At 32.0% G+C, this 18,662-nt stretch overlaps 2 protein-coding genes across 2 annotated transcripts; one reads left to right on the plus strand and one right to left on the minus strand.

The window, feature by feature from the left end:
- The first annotated feature begins 6,487 nt into the window (after nt 1–6,487).
- On the plus strand, nt 6,488–10,511 carry LOC120138431 (probable serine/threonine-protein kinase PIX7). Its single transcript, XM_039153893.1, has 6 exons — nt 6,488–7,000; nt 8,180–8,547; nt 8,658–8,793; nt 9,350–9,486; nt 9,573–9,696; nt 9,884–10,511. Exons 1-6 carry the CDS (start codon nt 6,817–6,819, stop codon nt 10,396–10,398), a joined length of 1,464 nt encoding a protein of 487 aa, XP_039009824.1. The 5' UTR covers nt 6,488–6,816; the 3' UTR covers nt 10,399–10,511.
- A 123-nt stretch (nt 10,512–10,634) lies between these two features.
- Nucleotides 10,635–14,682, minus strand: LOC120138432 (galactose mutarotase-like). Its single transcript, XM_039153895.1, has 5 exons — nt 14,455–14,682; nt 14,259–14,308; nt 11,577–11,700; nt 11,384–11,487; nt 10,635–11,265 (listed from the first exon to the last, which is right to left on the minus strand). Exons 1-5 carry the CDS (start codon nt 14,630–14,632, stop codon nt 10,642–10,644), a joined length of 1,080 nt encoding a protein of 359 aa, XP_039009826.1. The 5' UTR covers nt 14,633–14,682; the 3' UTR covers nt 10,635–10,641.
- Between the last annotated feature and the right edge of the window lie 3,980 nt (nt 14,683–18,662).

The following is an 18,662-nucleotide window of genomic DNA, read 5'->3' on the forward strand; positions in this document are numbered from 1 at the left end:
TTTACGGTTGTATTTTGAGTAATCTGTTTTCCAAAGATGGGCTTAGAGTCGTTCTAGATGCCGTTTTTCCTCTTAAGAAACAAATTAACCTTCTTTCCTTAACGAGAGCGGGATGGATTAAGGATAAGGAAACCGGGGAATGGGTTCGATCTTCTGCAACTACTCCGGGAGCTAGTTCTTCACAAGCTCCACCCAAAGCTGACGAAGATCTCGAGCTTGAGAAATTAATGCGAGACATCGATGAAGCTGAAGATGAACCTGAGCAGCCCGAGGAGCAGCCCGAAGAGCAAGCACAACAATCGACTCAAATGCCTCCATATTTTCAATCATTTATGGAGACATTTGATTACCGATATGCGACCATGGATTCGCGCTTTAATTCTATAGAGTCCCATTTATCCACAATGGGAGCTCAACAATTAGAAATTCTTCGGGAAATGCGTGCAAATAATGAAGCAACCAACGCACGTATTAATGACCTCACTAACGAAATGGCCGCTATGCGCACTCGTTTTCCTCCTCATGATCCGGATATGTGATTAAATGTTTTACTTTGTTTTCCAAACTTATTGTTTTAACATTTTGAATATTTTGGAATGTCTGAATTTATGGATGGTGTGAACTTATATGTTTGGTGTGATTTATTCATTATTGCATCATTTACATCATTATTAGCAATATGACTAATTTTACCATATCACATTGTTTATGAATATTGATTATGGAACTAATGGCTAACGGTTCTCTTGATTGTGATCTTAGCAGCTTATGTATACATATACCTAATCAATTGGCTACATATTTTTCACGTTTATTTGAATCTTTTTGATTTAACAAAAAGGGGGAGAAGTGTGTTTTAAGTGTAAGTGTGTTTTTAAAATGATAAATGGGAGAAGTGTTAAAGTAAGGGGGAGTAATTTAAAAACTTGATTTCAAAATCTTAAAATTACTAAAATGTTTTGTTATATCAAAAAGGGGGAGATTGTTGAAAACATTTTGATATTTCGATATAACAAATTAAGTTAAATGAATTTTAAGATTTTCCAAAATGATTTTCTAAGTATATTCGATATAATTATTCGAATATCAAAACATTACTCCAAATATTTCAAAAATCATTTTTAATCCTTACTTAAGTGTAAAATTAAGTTTTAATCTTAAAACAATTTCAAAATAATCTTTCAAAGTATTTCGAACCATTTCAAAGCCAAAAATTCCAGATTGTTCAGAGGGAACCGATTCCCCCCCCAAGGGGGTACCGATTCCCCCCTGAATGGTTTGGCTCCGAGATTTCCAGAATGCTCGGAGGGAACCGATTCCCCCATAGGGGGTACCGATTCCCCCTGTTCAACGGTCAAAATATTTGAATTTTACACTTAGGGAACCGATTCCCTATGAGGGGAACCGATTCCCCCCACGCTCCAAACTGTTTTATTAATTGTTTTCACACTAAAACGGCTATATGATCTTCACTAATCATCCCCAACGTTCAGAAGTGATTCAATGTGTATTTAAACAAGTTCTGAAGCCCTTGATCAAGAAGAAATTATAGAGAAACAAGAGAGAAAGCATCAAACATCAAGTTTGTGCAAATCAAGCCAATTTTCCTTTCAATATTCATTTTGCTTTCAAGAACACCATTTGTGCTCATTTGTAATTATCTTTGAGTGTTCTTTTCTTGTTCTAGAATTGTGCAAACATCTTACCTTGTGAGGTTTTCCTTGTAAGTTTGCAAATTTGTAATCTTCTCTTTGGGAAAAGAGTGTTCTCAAGAATTGGGGTATATTCTTGAGGGTGTTGTAAGGTTATCTCTTTGGCCTCAAAAAAAAAAACAAATTAGTGAATTTGTTGGAAAATCCTTAGTGTGGATAGCTAAGGTAGTGGACGTAGACTTTGATTGAGAAAGTCGAACCACTCTAAATCGCTGTGCAAATCTTTTCAATTTTCTGCAAAAGCTTCCACCGAATTTTTAATTGCCAATTCACCCCCCTCTTGGCTAATTCCGTCGATCGATTAACTCAACACTTGTTTTATAGATTCCTCTAAACTATTCACATTCTTCTACCTCTGCTCCCCCTCCTCATCAACACTCCAACCCCAATTTCACAGTCGAATCTCCACCGGTTGTGACTCTCCGTTCCTATCAACAAACCTCTTTGTAAACATCAAGAATTTTCATTTTACTCACTTTTTTTTAAAAAAAACTTCAAAGCAAATTAACCTTTGAAACCCTCCAAAAGTATTAATTCCTTCCGAACATATTAACTCGTTTGCATCTCCCTCAAGCACCCTCAAAAAAAATCCCAAGGTTTACATAGAAGTTATTGTTTATATTTTAATTATAATTTATTAAATAAATTTAAAATTAAACAGTAATATTTTTTTTCTGAATTACATATAGTTTTTATGATGTGTTCCCATTTAAAATTTGAACGCCATTAGCTTGAGGAGTCCATATGTGTTATGGAATCTAAAGTTAGGGCTAAATTATAGATCAAAGTTAAAGTGAAGGGCCAAATTATACCAAAAAAGCCAAAGTGCAGATTAAAGGCAAAGTCAAGGGACAAAGTGTAGAGAAAAACTAAAGTTGGGGGAGGGGGGAATTGCACTAGAAAACAAGTCAAGAGCCAAAGTGCATATCAAAGGCAAATTTAGGGGGGCAGAGTTCTGATAAAAGCCATAGTGTAAAAATAGAGTCTGGGCGAAACAGCATATCAAAATTAAAGTCAAGGACGGTCGTGTTTGGGTTAAACTGTTTTTTTTTAAGTTGAGGGTTTATTTAATTTTTTAAGAAAAATAAATTGTTTTTAAATTTTAAATTGAAAATATAAAAATATTTTTAAAAAATAAAAAAATAAAATACTAAAAATTTTAAAAAATGTATTAAAAATACTAAAAACACTATTAAAAACTAAAAATATATAATAAGCTATAAGATAATAAATTATCAAAAAATAAAAATATTAAAAATATATTATACATAATATATAAATATAAAAATAAATCAATCGTTTTTATTTATTTGAATTATTAAAGCTAATATATTTTTAATTTCATAAGATGTCATACACTTTTATATCATACATGTATACATACTAACTATTATTTTATTATCATACAATCAGATAATCAACATTTATACAAAGTACTCTAGATTAGTCTAGACTTACAGATTTTAAATCTAAATATAGTTAGGAAACATCTTCAGTTTCTTTTTTTTTTTTTTTGTCAATACACATCTCTAATTATACGTTGAACAATTATAAGGACTATAAGTAAACTTTTGCACATCGTATAATAAGCTAGTATACTGCAGAGGTAAGTGTTACCCTCCCAACTCAATTTGCTCTATTTGCAAACGTTAGGGTTCGAACCTCTGATCTTTTTTAAGGAATCTAGTGCCTCATCCCAGTAGACCAAATTTTGGTATTTTAATATATATATATATATATATATATATATATATATATATAACTTTTAGTAATTATTTTTATATTTAATTTTTGGATATTTGAATATTTTTAAAGTTTAGAATAATTTCTATTTTTTATAAAAAAATTGAATAAACTCATATACTTTAAAAAATTAATGTAGTTCTTGAACGCGATTAAAAAATTTAATTTAACATATCCATTATGTCATCAGTTACTTTGGACCATTACATCATCAATGACAATCACCATGTCAACATGTGAATTGCCACGTTAGTATCATAACCGCCAATAACATAAAATATTGGTTAAAAAGAAAAATTAAATTTATTTTATGAGTTAGAAGAATAAATCATTTAAAAAAATAATTACAAGACCTAAGATACATTCTTGTCAAAAAGAAGAAAAAACATATTTGACTGTTTTAATTAGTAGTAATATTGGTTCTATTTTATTTTTATGAAAAGAATTATAAATCAATATGATATATTTTGTTTTTTAATAATTTATTATCTTATAGTTTATTATATATATTTTTTTATTTTTTTAGCAATTTTTATCTAGAGAATCAGAAGGTAAATTTTGTTGGTATTGAAGTCACGACCTAGGGAAAAGGGATATGTTAACGAAGAGTTTTTAACAATTTAGTCTAAAAATTATTTACTTAATTTTTAATAATTTTTTTTAGTACTTGTAATACATATTTTAATATTTTTTAAATATTGGAATATTTATATATTTTAAATTTAAAAATTAAAATAGTATTAATTTTTCTTAAAAAATTAAATAAACCCTAAAATTTAAAAAAAAAATCAATTTAATCCTTGAATACAGTCAAAATATTAATTTAGTTCATCTGATATGTCATCAATCACAGTAGATTATCACATCAAGATCGTAAATCATCACATTAATATTGTGAACTATCAAATCAACATCAGAACTACTAATGATGTAAAACGTTTGATCAAAATGTCATAATGAATTTATTTTCTGATTTAAATAACCACAATAAATATAAAAATAATTCAAATATTATATTATTTTTTAGTACAAAGGCGTTAGATACCATTTTTACCATTCTTTTTGGGTTATGGTTAATTTGGGAAAAGACAAATTTATATTCAAAATGCTTTCTCTAAATGATATGTACAAACAACGGGTCATAAATAATATATATTTATTTCTCTTTTCAGTATTTACAACTACAAGACAAAAAATAAATAAAATAAATAAATAAATAAATAAATAAGCAAACGTTTGTACTTAGTAGCATGGAGGCATTGGATCAGGATAATCATGGTTTTCAGAACCGGATCGGTTAGCGAATCAATTATGTTATTGATTCATTGGTTCAATCAGTTGAATCGGTCTGACCGGTCAGAAGAACCGAACGACGTCATAATTATTTAAAAAATTAAATAAAAATACTAAAAATATTTAATAAAAAATAATTTTTATATTACAAGTTATATTCAAAGCAAGTCATAACATATATAAGTTAAAAACCATAAAATCAAGTGAAACAAAATGATTCAAATTAACTACAACATAATATTTAAGGTAAAACATATTAAATAATAAATATAATTATATAACTATAATTAAAAAATAAATTTGGGGCTAAAAAAATTATAACAAAATGATATTGTTTGGTTTAATTTTAAAAAAAAAAACAATCTCACATTGCTAAGAAACATAGAAGAGCATTCTAAAAGTCTAAAGAGTAAAAATATGAAAACAAAACAATCTCACATTGCTAAGAAACATAGAAGAGCATCACAACTAACTTCTATAAATAATAGAGATAATTTGGCATTCAAAATCATGGAGCCTTTTGGTGAGCATCGAGTGAACTATTCTTTCACTTCAATTAAGCTCGAATTTTAGGCTTCAATTGAGCTTCTAAATTTTTTTTTTAGTTCAAGCCTTTTTTAGTTCAAGTTTCAATATTATATTTTGAGTTTGAGTTGAACTTGATAATTTTTAACTTGTGAGTTTGAGTGGAGTTGAGCTTACTTTTAAAGTTTTCAAGTTCGAGTCGAGCTCAGCAATACTCGAGTTCGACTTGGCTCGTTTAACAAACGACGTTTGGTTTAATTTTTTTTTTTAAAAACAAAATTTTCGGTTTTTTCCAGTTTTTTTTATTTTCAGCCGGCCCAGTTCGAACGGTTCAACGGTTCTGATCGGTTCACTAGTAGCGATTCAACTGATTTAGATTAAACCGGACTAGACAACGATTCTCGATTAAACCGATTGAACCGGCCGGTCCAGTCCGGTTTTCAAAACAATGAGGATAACTCAAACCCGACCAACCTATTGTTTTTATTATATATTCTCTTTTTGGTTAATTTAAAGGGTAAACTTCTCATTAAATGCCTCAATTATCACAGTTTTTTTCCTGATTTAGTACCTAACTATTTTTTCTTCAAAATTACATATCTAATGTTAAATTTTAATTTCATTTTAGTCATCCATCGTTAAAAAAATTAATAGTGATATTGATGTGTTACCTTAAGATAATGTCACATCAATAGTTCTATTTTTTTAATAAGTGACCAAAATGAAATAAAAACGTAACATTAAATATGATTTTTTTTAAATAGTTGAATGATTAAAATAAAATAAAAGTGATAGTTAAAGTACTAAATTTGTAGGTTATCCTAATTTAAACTTTGTTTTCTCAAAAAATTACAGAAACAAGCACAAACTCACTCCTTTTCACGCGAAAATAACGCCCGCTTCTCCTTTCCCCACTTTTTTTTTTGTGCTCTTGTCTTTCATTTTTAAGCTTTCAAAGTTTTTTCCATTTCTCAAATGCTGCATTTCTTTCCCATCTTTGAAAAATGGAAAATTTAAACTCTTTGCTTTGCTTTTTGTTTTGTTTGTTCAAGTCTTTTTGTGTTGTTTGTCTCTCTTTGGAGTAAGTTTGAGTTGAATGTTTTGTGTTTGGTGTTAAACTGAAGAATCCGGGCTTATTAAATTTTTGTTCTTTACCGTTTAAATTCCGGGTTTCTTCTCGTGTGTTTCATCTTCGTTTTGAATTCTCACATTCTTCTCTGTATTAGCTCTGGATTAATGTTTCCAGTTGGTTTCTTGCATTGCATGTCCTTCTCTTTGAATATAGTTTATTTTAAGACCCATTTTCCAATCTGGGTTTCTGTCATTTTGAGTTGGTTCTTTTTTTTTCCTGGGAATTAAGTCCTTTTCAGTTTAAAACAAAAGGTTATTTGTTTTCATGAGAATTCTATGGTTTTTCTCTTTTTATGGTAGATTTTAATTGTTTTTTTTTTTAAAAAGAGTGAAAAACTGATAGTTTTGGGTGTATTATGGTGAAATGAGTAATATTTAGATTTGGGAATCTAGTGTAAAGATTACTTACAAAATGGGATTAGTTCTAGGTGATATCCAGGTGGGGCCTTTTAATGTTGAGAAATCAAAAGGAAAAAAGAAGAAACATAGTGAAGATGGTGAACCTGGATGTTGGATTAAGTTTAGGTTTATTGGGAACTGCTTGTCTCCAAGGACAACAATGGAGGGTTCCGCAAGTGAAACCAGCACTCCATATGGTATATAAATTTAAATCATTTCTTGATTTTTTCCAACTGTTTTTGTACTTTCTTTGTTTATGTCCATTGATTATATTCCTAGTCGATCTGTTTATTTAGATTGAGTATACGGTTTTGTTTCTTTGTTTATGTCCATTGATTATATTCCTAGTTGATTTGTTTATGTAGATTGATTATATGTTTTTTTTTGTACTTTGTTTATCTTGATTGATTATACTCGTTGTTAGAGATTGATTGATTATTTGACAATGGGGTATTCAAATGCTGAAGTGAAATCTATTGATCTGCTTACTAGTAATTGGCTTTGCTTGTGCTTATCTGATTAGTTTATCTTTTGTCCATCATTTGGCTTCCTAAGTGTATGTTGATATGCTAAACTGTATGCATTTTTCATCACATGTATGTTCGATGAGAATTTACTGTTGATTGATTCGGTTTTATGCTTTAGGAATGATGTTATGTCCGTTTTGGTAACGATATCTGTCGGTATCTCTTCCTTTACTATTTTGCAATGATTGCTTTCTTGTTGTGTATTTCACTTGTACTTTATATTCTTTAGGTTTATCACCTTGTACTTTCTTGTTTGTTTTCTAACGTAATGTTGTTTTCGTCTGTCGTTTGGTCTTCTAGTCACTCGCTGATATGTTTGCGGTATGCATTTTCTGCCACCACGTGGATATTCAATGAATCGTATATTGTTGATCGATTTGGTTCTATGCTTTAGTTAGCAATTATGTCCGTTTCAATGTTGATATTGATCTGAATCTCTTGCTGTACTACTGTTGCAGTGATTATTTTCCATTTGTGCATATTTGATGGGTGGTAATTTGACTTTTTCTAAATTCTAATTCGCTTCTACTTTATGATCACCGAGATTGTCGCCTTGTGGATTATTATTTGTCGTCTAATGCTTAATGAAATGCAAGTTTGATTGGAGATGACCTTGGTATTTCAGCCACGTGGTCATCCTCTCGGGTTTTCCCCCTAGTTTTGGAGGTGTATAATGTGATAAGACACAAGGGTTCCTCTGTTTCTTTCCTATTACGATTAGTCGTATCTATTTATAAACATTTTGAATAACCATGTTCTTTGTGTGTGAAAATCTGTGTGATGTCTGTAAATTCACTTGTTTATGACCTGGATGATCTAATTTTTTTTCACTGTTTTCGTGGATACCAGCTGAAAGTAAATCAACGAATGAGTCAAATGACACCACAAATAAGTCAAATGACACCAGCAGAGGTCAACCAGTTGTTCCGGTTGTGACATCTTCAACTACTACCAATGCCGGAAGTACTCCGTCTACTCCGTACTTAAGTGAGGAGCTTAAAGTTGCTTCTCAGCTTAGAAAATTCTCCTTTAACGAGCTTAAGTTAGCAACAAGGAGTTTTAGACCTGAGAGTCTTCTTGGTGAAGGTGGGTTTGGTTGTGTATTCAAAGGTTGGATCAATGAGAATGGAACTGCTCTGGTAAAACCAGGCACAGGGTTGCCTGTGGCGGTCAAAACCCTAAACCATAATGGACTTCAGGGTCATAGAGAATGGCTTGTAAGAATCTGTTTCTGTAATTTAGTATTTATTAATGCTTAAAATCATATCAGCATCTTTTATCAACACATAAGCTTGAATTATGCTTTGGTCTATTTTGCATGTGGCAGGCTGAAGTTAATTATCTCGGTGATCTCCTACATTCTAATTTGGTCAAGTTGATCGGTTTTTGCATTGAGGATGATCAAAGGCTACTTGTCTACGAGTTTATGCCTCGAGGAAGCTTGGAGAATCACCTTTTCCGAAGTATGTAACTAAACTCACTAATAGAAATTTATCAACTTGCCTTGCTTGTCTGCCTGCAATTGCCTCGTAAAGATTCTACCTAAGTAAGCTAATAGCCAACTCTATAGTCTATATGTATGAAATACCTGAGCATCCAAAAGAAACAAGCTTATTTATATCAGGAAATAAAGCTAACAATGCATCTTTTTAAGATATTTTGATATATTTGTTCTGGAATTTTCCCTCGGTGTTGGATGTGAATTAAGCTTATAGTTGACTTATTATAATTCATAACTGGATTAAGATATACAAAGTTGGAATAAGGATTGGTACTGGCATTCTTGTTCTTCGTATCTTTAGTTTGTTGCCCCTCAAATTAGCCCAGCATGGTACTGTGTTCAAGAAGTTTTGGTCTCATTTACAAACACTAGGAAAGAATAACGGTTTCAGTCGTCGATAACATGGAGATCTATAAAAGCATTATTTTAAACTTACTGTTTTGGTTCACAATTGCGAGCTGTCTAGTGAAATAGTGATGGTTTGTTTGGATTTAGTTTAATGGCATTCATTTTATCAGGGTCCATGCCTCTTCCTTGGTCTATCCGAATGAAAATTGCACTCGATGCTGCGAAGGGTCTTGCTTTTCTTCATGAGGAAGCTGAACGGCCAGTAATATATCGGGACTTTAAAACATCGAATATACTGTTAGATGCGGTGTGTGACTAATATGGTATACAAATTATTTTGACGTTCTATAACTTGTATCATCCATCTTCTGAAATATTTTGAATCTTCTCCAGGATTACAATGCCAAACTTTCCGACTTTGGACTTGCTAAAGATGGTCCGGAAGGAGACAAGACTCATGTATCTACTCGAGTGATGGGAACCTACGGCTATGCAGCACCTGAGTATGTTATGACAGGTAAATATGATTGAACACTTTTTGAAGATAATTTGACAAATATCGATACTACCATGTCAACTTATCGATCTTGTAAACATTAACAAGATTATGAGGTTCTATGAGCTGAATATGCAACTAAGGTCTGTTTTCCCTGTTAAACGAATGGAAGAACCAAATAAGAAATTTCTTTTACTTAATGATCCAGGGCATCTTACTTCGAAGAGTGACGTCTATAGCTTTGGGGTGGTTCTCCTTGAGATGTTGACGGGCCGAAGATCCATGGACAAAACACGACCAAATGGGGAGCATAACCTGGTGGAATGGGCTCGTCCATACCTTGCAGAGAGACGAAGATTTTATCGACTTATTGATCCCTGTCTTCAAGGACAGTTTTCAATAAAAGGCGCTCAGAGAGCTATTCAAATGGCAGACCATTGCCTTAGTCGTGATCCAAAATCCAGACCTTTGATGAGTGAAGTTGTTGAAGCCTTAAAGCCTCTGCCGAATCTCAAGGATATGGCTTGTTCTTCTTCTCAGTTCCAAGCCATCCAAATTGAGCGAATGGCATCGACTTCAAAATCTAGAACCGAAAATAGAGTGCCGAGGAAGGGACAACTTCCAAGGAGCCCCCTAACTCCAAATGGTCCGCAAATCTCCCCGTATCATAATAACCATCTTTACCGGTCACCGAAACCTAATGCTGGCCAACCTCAGCATTGAGTTTATGCTTATCCCTGGTTCTTTTTTATTTCATTTACATGTTTTTGATCTGGGGATACAAGTAAATCGTTGTTAAAATCAAACATGTTCTTTGTCCAACAGGAAGGTGGTCAAATAGAACAACTCCTGAGAAAAAAACAGAGATGTTTTGGGAATAAAATTGTTACAGTTAAAACCTGCAATGCATTATTGTTTCAAGTTTCTTGAGATTGAACGAACATAAACAAGATCTGGAGTTTTTCTTTAAGCCGAAATCGAAAACTTGAACACCATAACGTGCTTGTAATCTTTTCCGGGATAAACAATAGTCGAAGGGAAGTTCGGATGATTAACGGAATCCGGAAAAGCTTGAGTCTCCAAACACAAAGCTGCATGAGAATGATAAACATATCCACCTTTCCCTTTCACGTCTTTCAGGCCATTAGCTGTATAAAATTGAACGCCAGTTTGATCGCTAAACAACTCCATCACTCTCCCAGATTTATCATCTTTCACCACGGCAGTTTTCTTCAGCTTGCCTGCAACACCATCGACGGCATAGTTGATATCGTATCCGTTTGGAAGTTTGTTGATTCGGCTTCCCACGGTGTGGGGTTTGAGGAAATCATAAGCAGTTCCTTTTACGGTTGTGGTTTCGCCTGTGGGAATGAGTTGGCTGTCGACCGGAGTGTAATGGGAAGCAAAAATCTCGACTTGTTCGGATAATATGTCGCCACTGTTGTGGTTGCCGAGATTCCAATACGTGTGTTGGGCTAGGTTCACTGGTGTAGCCTTGTTTAGAGCTTCGGCTTTCATCTTGACAGTCAACCTGTTGCCCGGGTGAAGGGTGTAGGCTACACTTACTTTGACTGCACCAGGAAATCCTGCCAATTATACAAAGAAATGAAATATCAGTTTTTTTTTTTTCGAACAATATTTTTTAATAATCTGAAATGATTATAAGATAATATGAAAAATATCAGTCTGAAAGTAATGCAAACCGGACTTCACCATCATAGCTATGATAAGCAAATACGATGGAAGGAGCATAACCATCTTTCTTGTACTTGTTAACTTTCCATACAACATCACTAAATCCAACAGGGCCACCTGATAATTATAATAATTTTAAGGAGAGAAAATTAAAAACATTGCTAAATGTGAGTATTAAGATGAAAAAAATTGAAGAAACATCGTACCATGAAGCATGTTTTTTCCTTCATTGGGGACCAATTTGTAATGGACACCGTTCATAGTGAATTGAGCCCCTGCTATTCTGTTAGCAACCCTTCCAACAATAGAACCAAAATACGTTGTATCATTCTGCAAAACAAAGAATGAAAAGAGGACATGAATGAGAGAAATATATATTAATAGGGTTGATTAAAACTTGATTCAATTAAAAAAAAAATTGATTAGGCTCAACTAAAAAAATTCAAATAACATATCCTCTGTCACTATAGAATATCTATATAATTTCAATTCTTATTTTTAACAATAAATTTATACTTTTTTGTAATTTAATCTCCCAACTTTATATTTTATTCAATTTAACTTTTTTAGTGCTACTTTTTTATAAATTACTTTTTCTTATCAATTTCTTGATTCTTTTATATCCTTCAATATTTTATCATCAAAATACTTTTAAAAAACATAAACAAAATTATATTTTATAAGTTTAGATTATATTTAAATGATTAAACAATATTATAATGTGAAAATATATATATATGTATTTTATATTATTAGATAAAGTTGTTAAATTAGAATCAATATATACCAAAATTTTATAAATAATTATAATTAAATTTGAACACACACTCAAACAACTTAACTAGACTTGGAAAAAATAAAATAAAAATTCCGTTGATGAACAAGTTTGAAGACTGTTAATTTAATTTAGCTCTTTCATTTACCATTTTTTTGAGAAAATAGAATATAATTTATCAATAATATTTTTGACTTAATTCAGTTCAACTTGATTCAATATTCACCCTAAATACCATTTAACTTTTATAAAATTTGACAAGTACGTAGAAATTCAGATTCATACATGTACACACGTGCTATGGAATAAAATCATAAAAATTTCAAATAAAACAAATGATATATCTTGCAAAATGCCAGTCGATTATTTAGATTGATTTTTCAAAGCCTTATCCTATTTAAACCGATAAAAGCCAAGTACAAGAGTCAGTAATATAATTTTCAAAGGACATGATTGACTTTTCATGTCCATTTAAGAAGGGGGTGTTTATAATTAAATAATTAATATATATAGTACCTACTGAGTTGTCTCAATATGTGTTCAAGCCGTTATATATGTACAGTATACATTATCAATGATTAATAAAATTTGTAAATAGTGGCCTTATTAATTTTTTAATGACAGATGATTAAAACGAAACTATAATATAACAATAGATATAAAATTTAAAAAAATTAGTTATGTGACTAAAACAAAAGTACAGAATAAGTAAATGACTAAATACGGAGTTTACCCAAACAAAATTATAGAACAAATCCAGCTGTAACCTTTTTATCTAATCATTATTCTTCAGAGGATTAGCAATGGTATGGGTTTAATCAAAAGAATATAGATAAAGACAGCAATGAGATTCGGATATTAAAAAATACATATGTTTTTTCAAGAAAAGTTTCATTATTGACCTATTCGCTTTCATCTTTGAAAATAAATATATTCTTTAAAGTAATTTTCGAAAATATATATTGAAATTTATTTATAGAGTCGTATATCCAAAACCCTTTATACTTTTTCAATTTTGATAATGTATAAAATATATTGGGTAAACTATAAGTTTAGTAATTAAATTATTAATTTTATTTTTATTTTAGTATCTATGCTTTCATTTATTTTAAAATCACACCTAGCGTACTTTTTGTTTCATTTTTAGTACCTTAAAAACTTAACGGAATTGTTGCATGTGACATTTTTATAGGTAAATTACATCATTAATCACTTAATTATATTTTTACTCCTATTTTGAACACTAAAGTTTAAAAAATTTCAATTTAACTACTTAACTTTCAAATTTCTCATGTTTTAATCACTCTAATTTATTTTATTAATAATTTTTATAACATGATGTTTTTTATTATTATTTTATTAATATATAATTAAAATAAAAAAATAAATTTAAAAGTTAGAGTGATAAATAACAATTGAGTGATGAATGATGAAATTTACCCATAAAAAATATCATGTTGTAACAATTCTGCTGAGTCTTTCACGACGAGATACCAAAATAAAATAAAAATTAAATGTTAAGTATGATTTTGAAACAAATGAAAGTTTAGATATAAAAACAAAACAAAACTGATAGTTTAGGTACTAAATATGTATTTTACCCAAATATTATATATACATATATTTGTATTTTTATGATTCACGTGTATAGATAATATTAATAAAACTAAAATCAGAGGCTGACAGTGATAGGTTCAACTTTCAAGGGGCATGGTCCCTAAGATTTTAGTAAATCTGCATCAAGTCTTTTAAAAAAAATCTTAAATTAAAAATGTTTCTAATTTAAAAAAAATACTAATTAAATCCTTCTTTGGAAAAAATAATTAGACCCTAAACTATTTCCATAAGATCTACAATAGGTTAAAATGAAACTATTTAAAACAATTTAAGAGTAAAATTATAATTTTAAAAGATCCGAGTAAAAAACACATTAACTAAACTGTAGAATTAAAAAAAAAAAAGGCTCTCCATTGGATTAAACGACTCAGAATTTGCAAAGCGTAAACATGGATGAATGAGAATTTCTCGTAAGAAAAACTGTGATTTTCCTTTCACATAACAAAGGGAAAGGAGAAGACCAGAAAATGGGTGAAAGTAAAGAGAAAAGATTTACCATGTACTCCTTCACGGACTCATATCCCAGAACAATATCACCCAGTTTACCTGAAAATCATCACCAAAAACAGACAAATACTCTTGAACTAAGTGATTAATAAAAACCAAAACTTTAAAAAGGGATCTCCACTGGTTACAACTTGAAGTTCACAAGTTTCGGAGAGAAAATCAAAGGGTGCTTAAGAGAAACTAACCATATTTGTCAGGGAGGATGACTGAAACAATAGTGGCTCCCCAGTTGGTGAATTTAATAGACATATCACCTTTTTTCAGCTCATATATCCCAACCTTCTCCTTTCCTGCAGACCCATTGATAATTGCAGAAGCCACTATCATGAACAAAGAAAACAAGAAGAAAGATATCTTAGCCATGTTTTGGAACTGGATGAAACAAGGCAGATGAATTCTTAAGGTAATTTATAGAAACAGTAAGAGAGTATCTAAGTCTTTTGTTTAAGACCAAGATGATGAAACAAAAGAAGGGCTATAATATATTATCCAAATAAAAACAGAGAACGGTCTGCAATTGTCTCTGGCATACCTCTTTTGACTCGTGCAAGGCTCAGTTTTTCATTCAGGGTGTCCCACTTGAGTTTTCTTTTTTCTTTTTGAATAGGACTCCCACTTGATTAATATGTAAAATGAAAAGACAAGTTTCCAAATCTTTGAAGTTTCTTTCTCAACATCTGCCTCCTTTTGAAGCCATTGGTGTAGAAAAATAAAATAGTCACAAAAGACTATTGCCAAATAAAATTGAAAAATTAAGAAGAAATAATGGACTTTAGATGACAAAACTTACTGCTTTATTCAATACTTAAAATGGAACAAATACAGGCCTGTATATAGGCTTGACAACACAATAAACTAACAAAAAAAGCACCACCATTGCACGCAAAATAATAAGAAAATCAGAAAAACAAGAAACAACATAACAGTCCATACTAAAAATAGAAGGATGACTTTGAATCATTCTCCAACACTCCTCCTTGATTCAAAGTTGCAAACGCCAAACTGTAATATGAAGTAAGCATGTTTTTCTTTAGGGAGAGACTTGGTTAGTATATATGCCATTTGCTCATTTGTATTGCAATATTATAGAATAATTGATCCATCAGACACAAGATCAAGAGTGAAGTGTACCCAAATATCTATATGTTTTGTTCTTCCATGAAAGGATGGATTTTTGGACATGGAAATCGATGCTTGATTGTCACAGTAGATCACAATTGCTTTCTTCTGCTTCATACTGATATCGGCTAGGATCCTTCTTAACCATAGGGCTTGACAAGCTGATGAAGTTGCAGTTGTATATTCAGCTTCCGATGAAGACAGAGCTGTTGTAGCTTGTTTTTAGAACTCCAACAAACACCACATGATCCAAAGCCAAAGACATAACCTGATGTGCTTCTTCTATCCTCCAAACTCTAGCCCAATCACTATCTGTATAACCACTCAAATTGAACTTTGAAATATTATTATACCATAGCCCAAAATCAAGAGTTCTAGAAATATAACGTAAGACTCTTTTTGCAAGGCCAAAATGATGCCTTGATGGATAGTGCATGAACCTCAAAATAACTCAAACAACAAAAGAAATGTTCGGCCATGTATTAGTCAAGTAAATCAAGCCTCCAACTAGATTTCTAAAGCTTCTTGCATCTGTTGCTTCAATACCATCATTAATCTTCAACTTTCCATTCAAATTCATAGGTGTTACTATAGTTTTGTTCCATGTTATGTTGATTTTTTTAAGTAAATTAGCAACATATTTATTTTGCGACACAAAGATTCCATTTTCAACCTGTTTCACCTCAAGTCCAAGAAAAAATTACAATGCTCCAAGATCCGTCATTTCAAATTCCTTTTTCATACAAGCTTTGAATTTATTTATAAGGCTTGAGGAATCCATGTAAATCATGTCATCAACATAAAGGCAAATAATGAGAAAATCATGGGTACCTTGTTGTTTAAAATAAAGATTGGGCTCATACTTGCTTCTTTCAAAATCATTTTTGGGAAAGTATGGATCGATTTTGCTGTACCATGCGTGTAGAGCTTGCTTCAGTCCACAGAGAGCTTTTCGTAGCTTGTACACTTTTTCTTCTTTTCCTTTGATCATGAATCCATCAGGTTGAGCAACTTAGACCTCCTCTTGTAAATCACCATTCAGAAAAGTCGACTTAACATTAAACTGATACACTGTCTTTTTTAAATGTGCAGCCAATGCCAAAACAATCATGATGGTTTAAAACCGTGCAACCAGAAAGAAAGTATAATCAAAATCTACACCTAGCTATTGTGAATATACTTTCTCCACTAGACGTGCTTTGTGCTTTTGAATGTTTCCATCTGCGTCGAACTTGGTTATAAAGACCCATTTGACACCAATGACTCTTCTATCTTTAGGAAGATCTACAAGCTCCCATGTCTCATTACGGTGTATTGCTGCAATTGCTTCTTTCATTGCAACTCGCCATTCCTCTTTGTCTGTCGCTTCTTCAAAAGTTACAGGATCAGCAAGAAACAAGGCCTACGTAAACGCATAAATATTCACAAAAGTTTTGAATTTATAGGGAGGAGTCTCATCATCGGAGGAACTTCTACTATTCGAAGATGCACTTGATGAAGTTGGAGCAGACAACAGATTTGGAGAAGGGGGTTGTAACACTTCAATCTATAGAGCTGCTTCTTTACTTGCAAATTCAAAATTGACATCACCTACATTTTCATCCCAAGACCAGCTTGCATCTTCATAGAAAATCACATTTATACTAATTATTTTTTTCTATCAATAAGACTATACAACCTGTAAGCTTTGGACTCAGAACAATAACCAACAAAAATGCATTTTGTTGATTTTTCATCAATTTTTTGCATTTATGTGAGTGAACTAAAGTATAAGCAACACAACCAAAACCCTTTAAGTGTCTTACCCAAGGTCTTTTTTTCGTACCAAGCCTTATATGGAGTTTGATTGAAAACAACCCTTGTTGGTGACAAATTTAGTAAGTAGACTGTAGTTGCAACAACTTCTGCCCATAATTGATTCGGAAGTCATTTAGCTTTCAACATGCTTCTTGCCATTTCCACAACAGTCTGATTCTTTCGTTCAACAACACCATTCTACTATAGAGTGTATGAAGCAATCAACTCTCTTCTCAGGCCATGTTCTTCAAAGAAATTATTAAACTCGTGTATTACAAACCCACCAAATGATTGAGTTTTCATGGGACCAACCACATCAGCATGTACAAGTTTAAGGCACCTCATTGCCTTTCTAGACTTCCCCACAGGAAATGGATTTTTACATTGTTTTCCATATATACACCCTTCACATGTATCTAAAAACTCAATTTTAGGCAATCCATCAACCATTTTCTTTTGACACAATAATTTCAAACCTTTGACATTTAAATGCCCATACCTTAAATGCCATAATCTTGACTCACTATTTTCTTTGACAACAAGTGCATGGTTTTGAACATCAGAAATAACGAGTGAGAATAACTTGTTTGGTGTCATGCGAATGTCAACTATAGTTTGATCTAATTTTTTTTATCTTTAATCATATAAGAGGCATCATCGAACATGATAGAATATCCAGTAGCCATGAGTTGCCCTACACTCAACAGATTTTGTGATAGACTTTTAATGTAATAAATATCATAAAGAAGTTTAACATTACCAGAACTGCTTTTGACTGCCACATTGTGTCACATCCCAATTTAGGGGTCAAATTATAAGCTTTAGAAACTTATAATTAGTTTTAGAAAGTTGTAGGAATTTAGGGACCAAACCCATAATTTACCCATTTTTCTTTATAAGTGAAAAAAAACTTTCCTTCTCTGATCAGTTTAACCCCAAATTATCCCCAAAATTTTGAACCCCTAACCCCACATTAATTTCCCCCTAATCAAACCTCGTCGACCTCCTTGAACCTCATCATCCGACCACCGTCCGGCTCAATTTTACCCCCGTTCGACTCGTTATTGACGGTGACCAAAACCCCCATAGTTTCTCACTGTGAAACACCTTCTTCCGCCGTGTATCATCATCGAAACCTTCTCCCACCACCGTATATTTTTGCCTCGATTATGGCCGATCCGACGATCGCCTTGCCTCACCGCTTGCACCGTTAACATCGTCATCCTCGGGCGCATGTGACCCAACCCGTAGGTCGAAGCATTGCCACATTTTGTTGTCATCGACGTGGGTAAGGGTTTGGTTATTTGTTTTATTTTAATTATGTTGGATTGAGGCTAATGTTTGAGTTGATTTTAGCTTTTAATAATGTGTAGATGCTCATGGTATAATTGACCGACCAATCAGACATCCGCCGCCGTCGCACGCACCCTCACGTGCCGCCGGGTGTACGTGGGTCTTGTTTTGGGTCCAAGGAAAT

The sequence above is a fragment of the Hibiscus syriacus genome, unplaced genomic scaffold, assembly GCF_006381635.1.
Source record: "Hibiscus syriacus cultivar Baekdansim isolate YM2019G1 unplaced genomic scaffold, ASM638163v2 tig00110691_pilon, whole genome shotgun sequence".
In the NCBI taxonomy this organism is placed as follows: Eukaryota; Viridiplantae; Streptophyta; class Magnoliopsida; order Malvales; family Malvaceae; genus Hibiscus; species Hibiscus syriacus.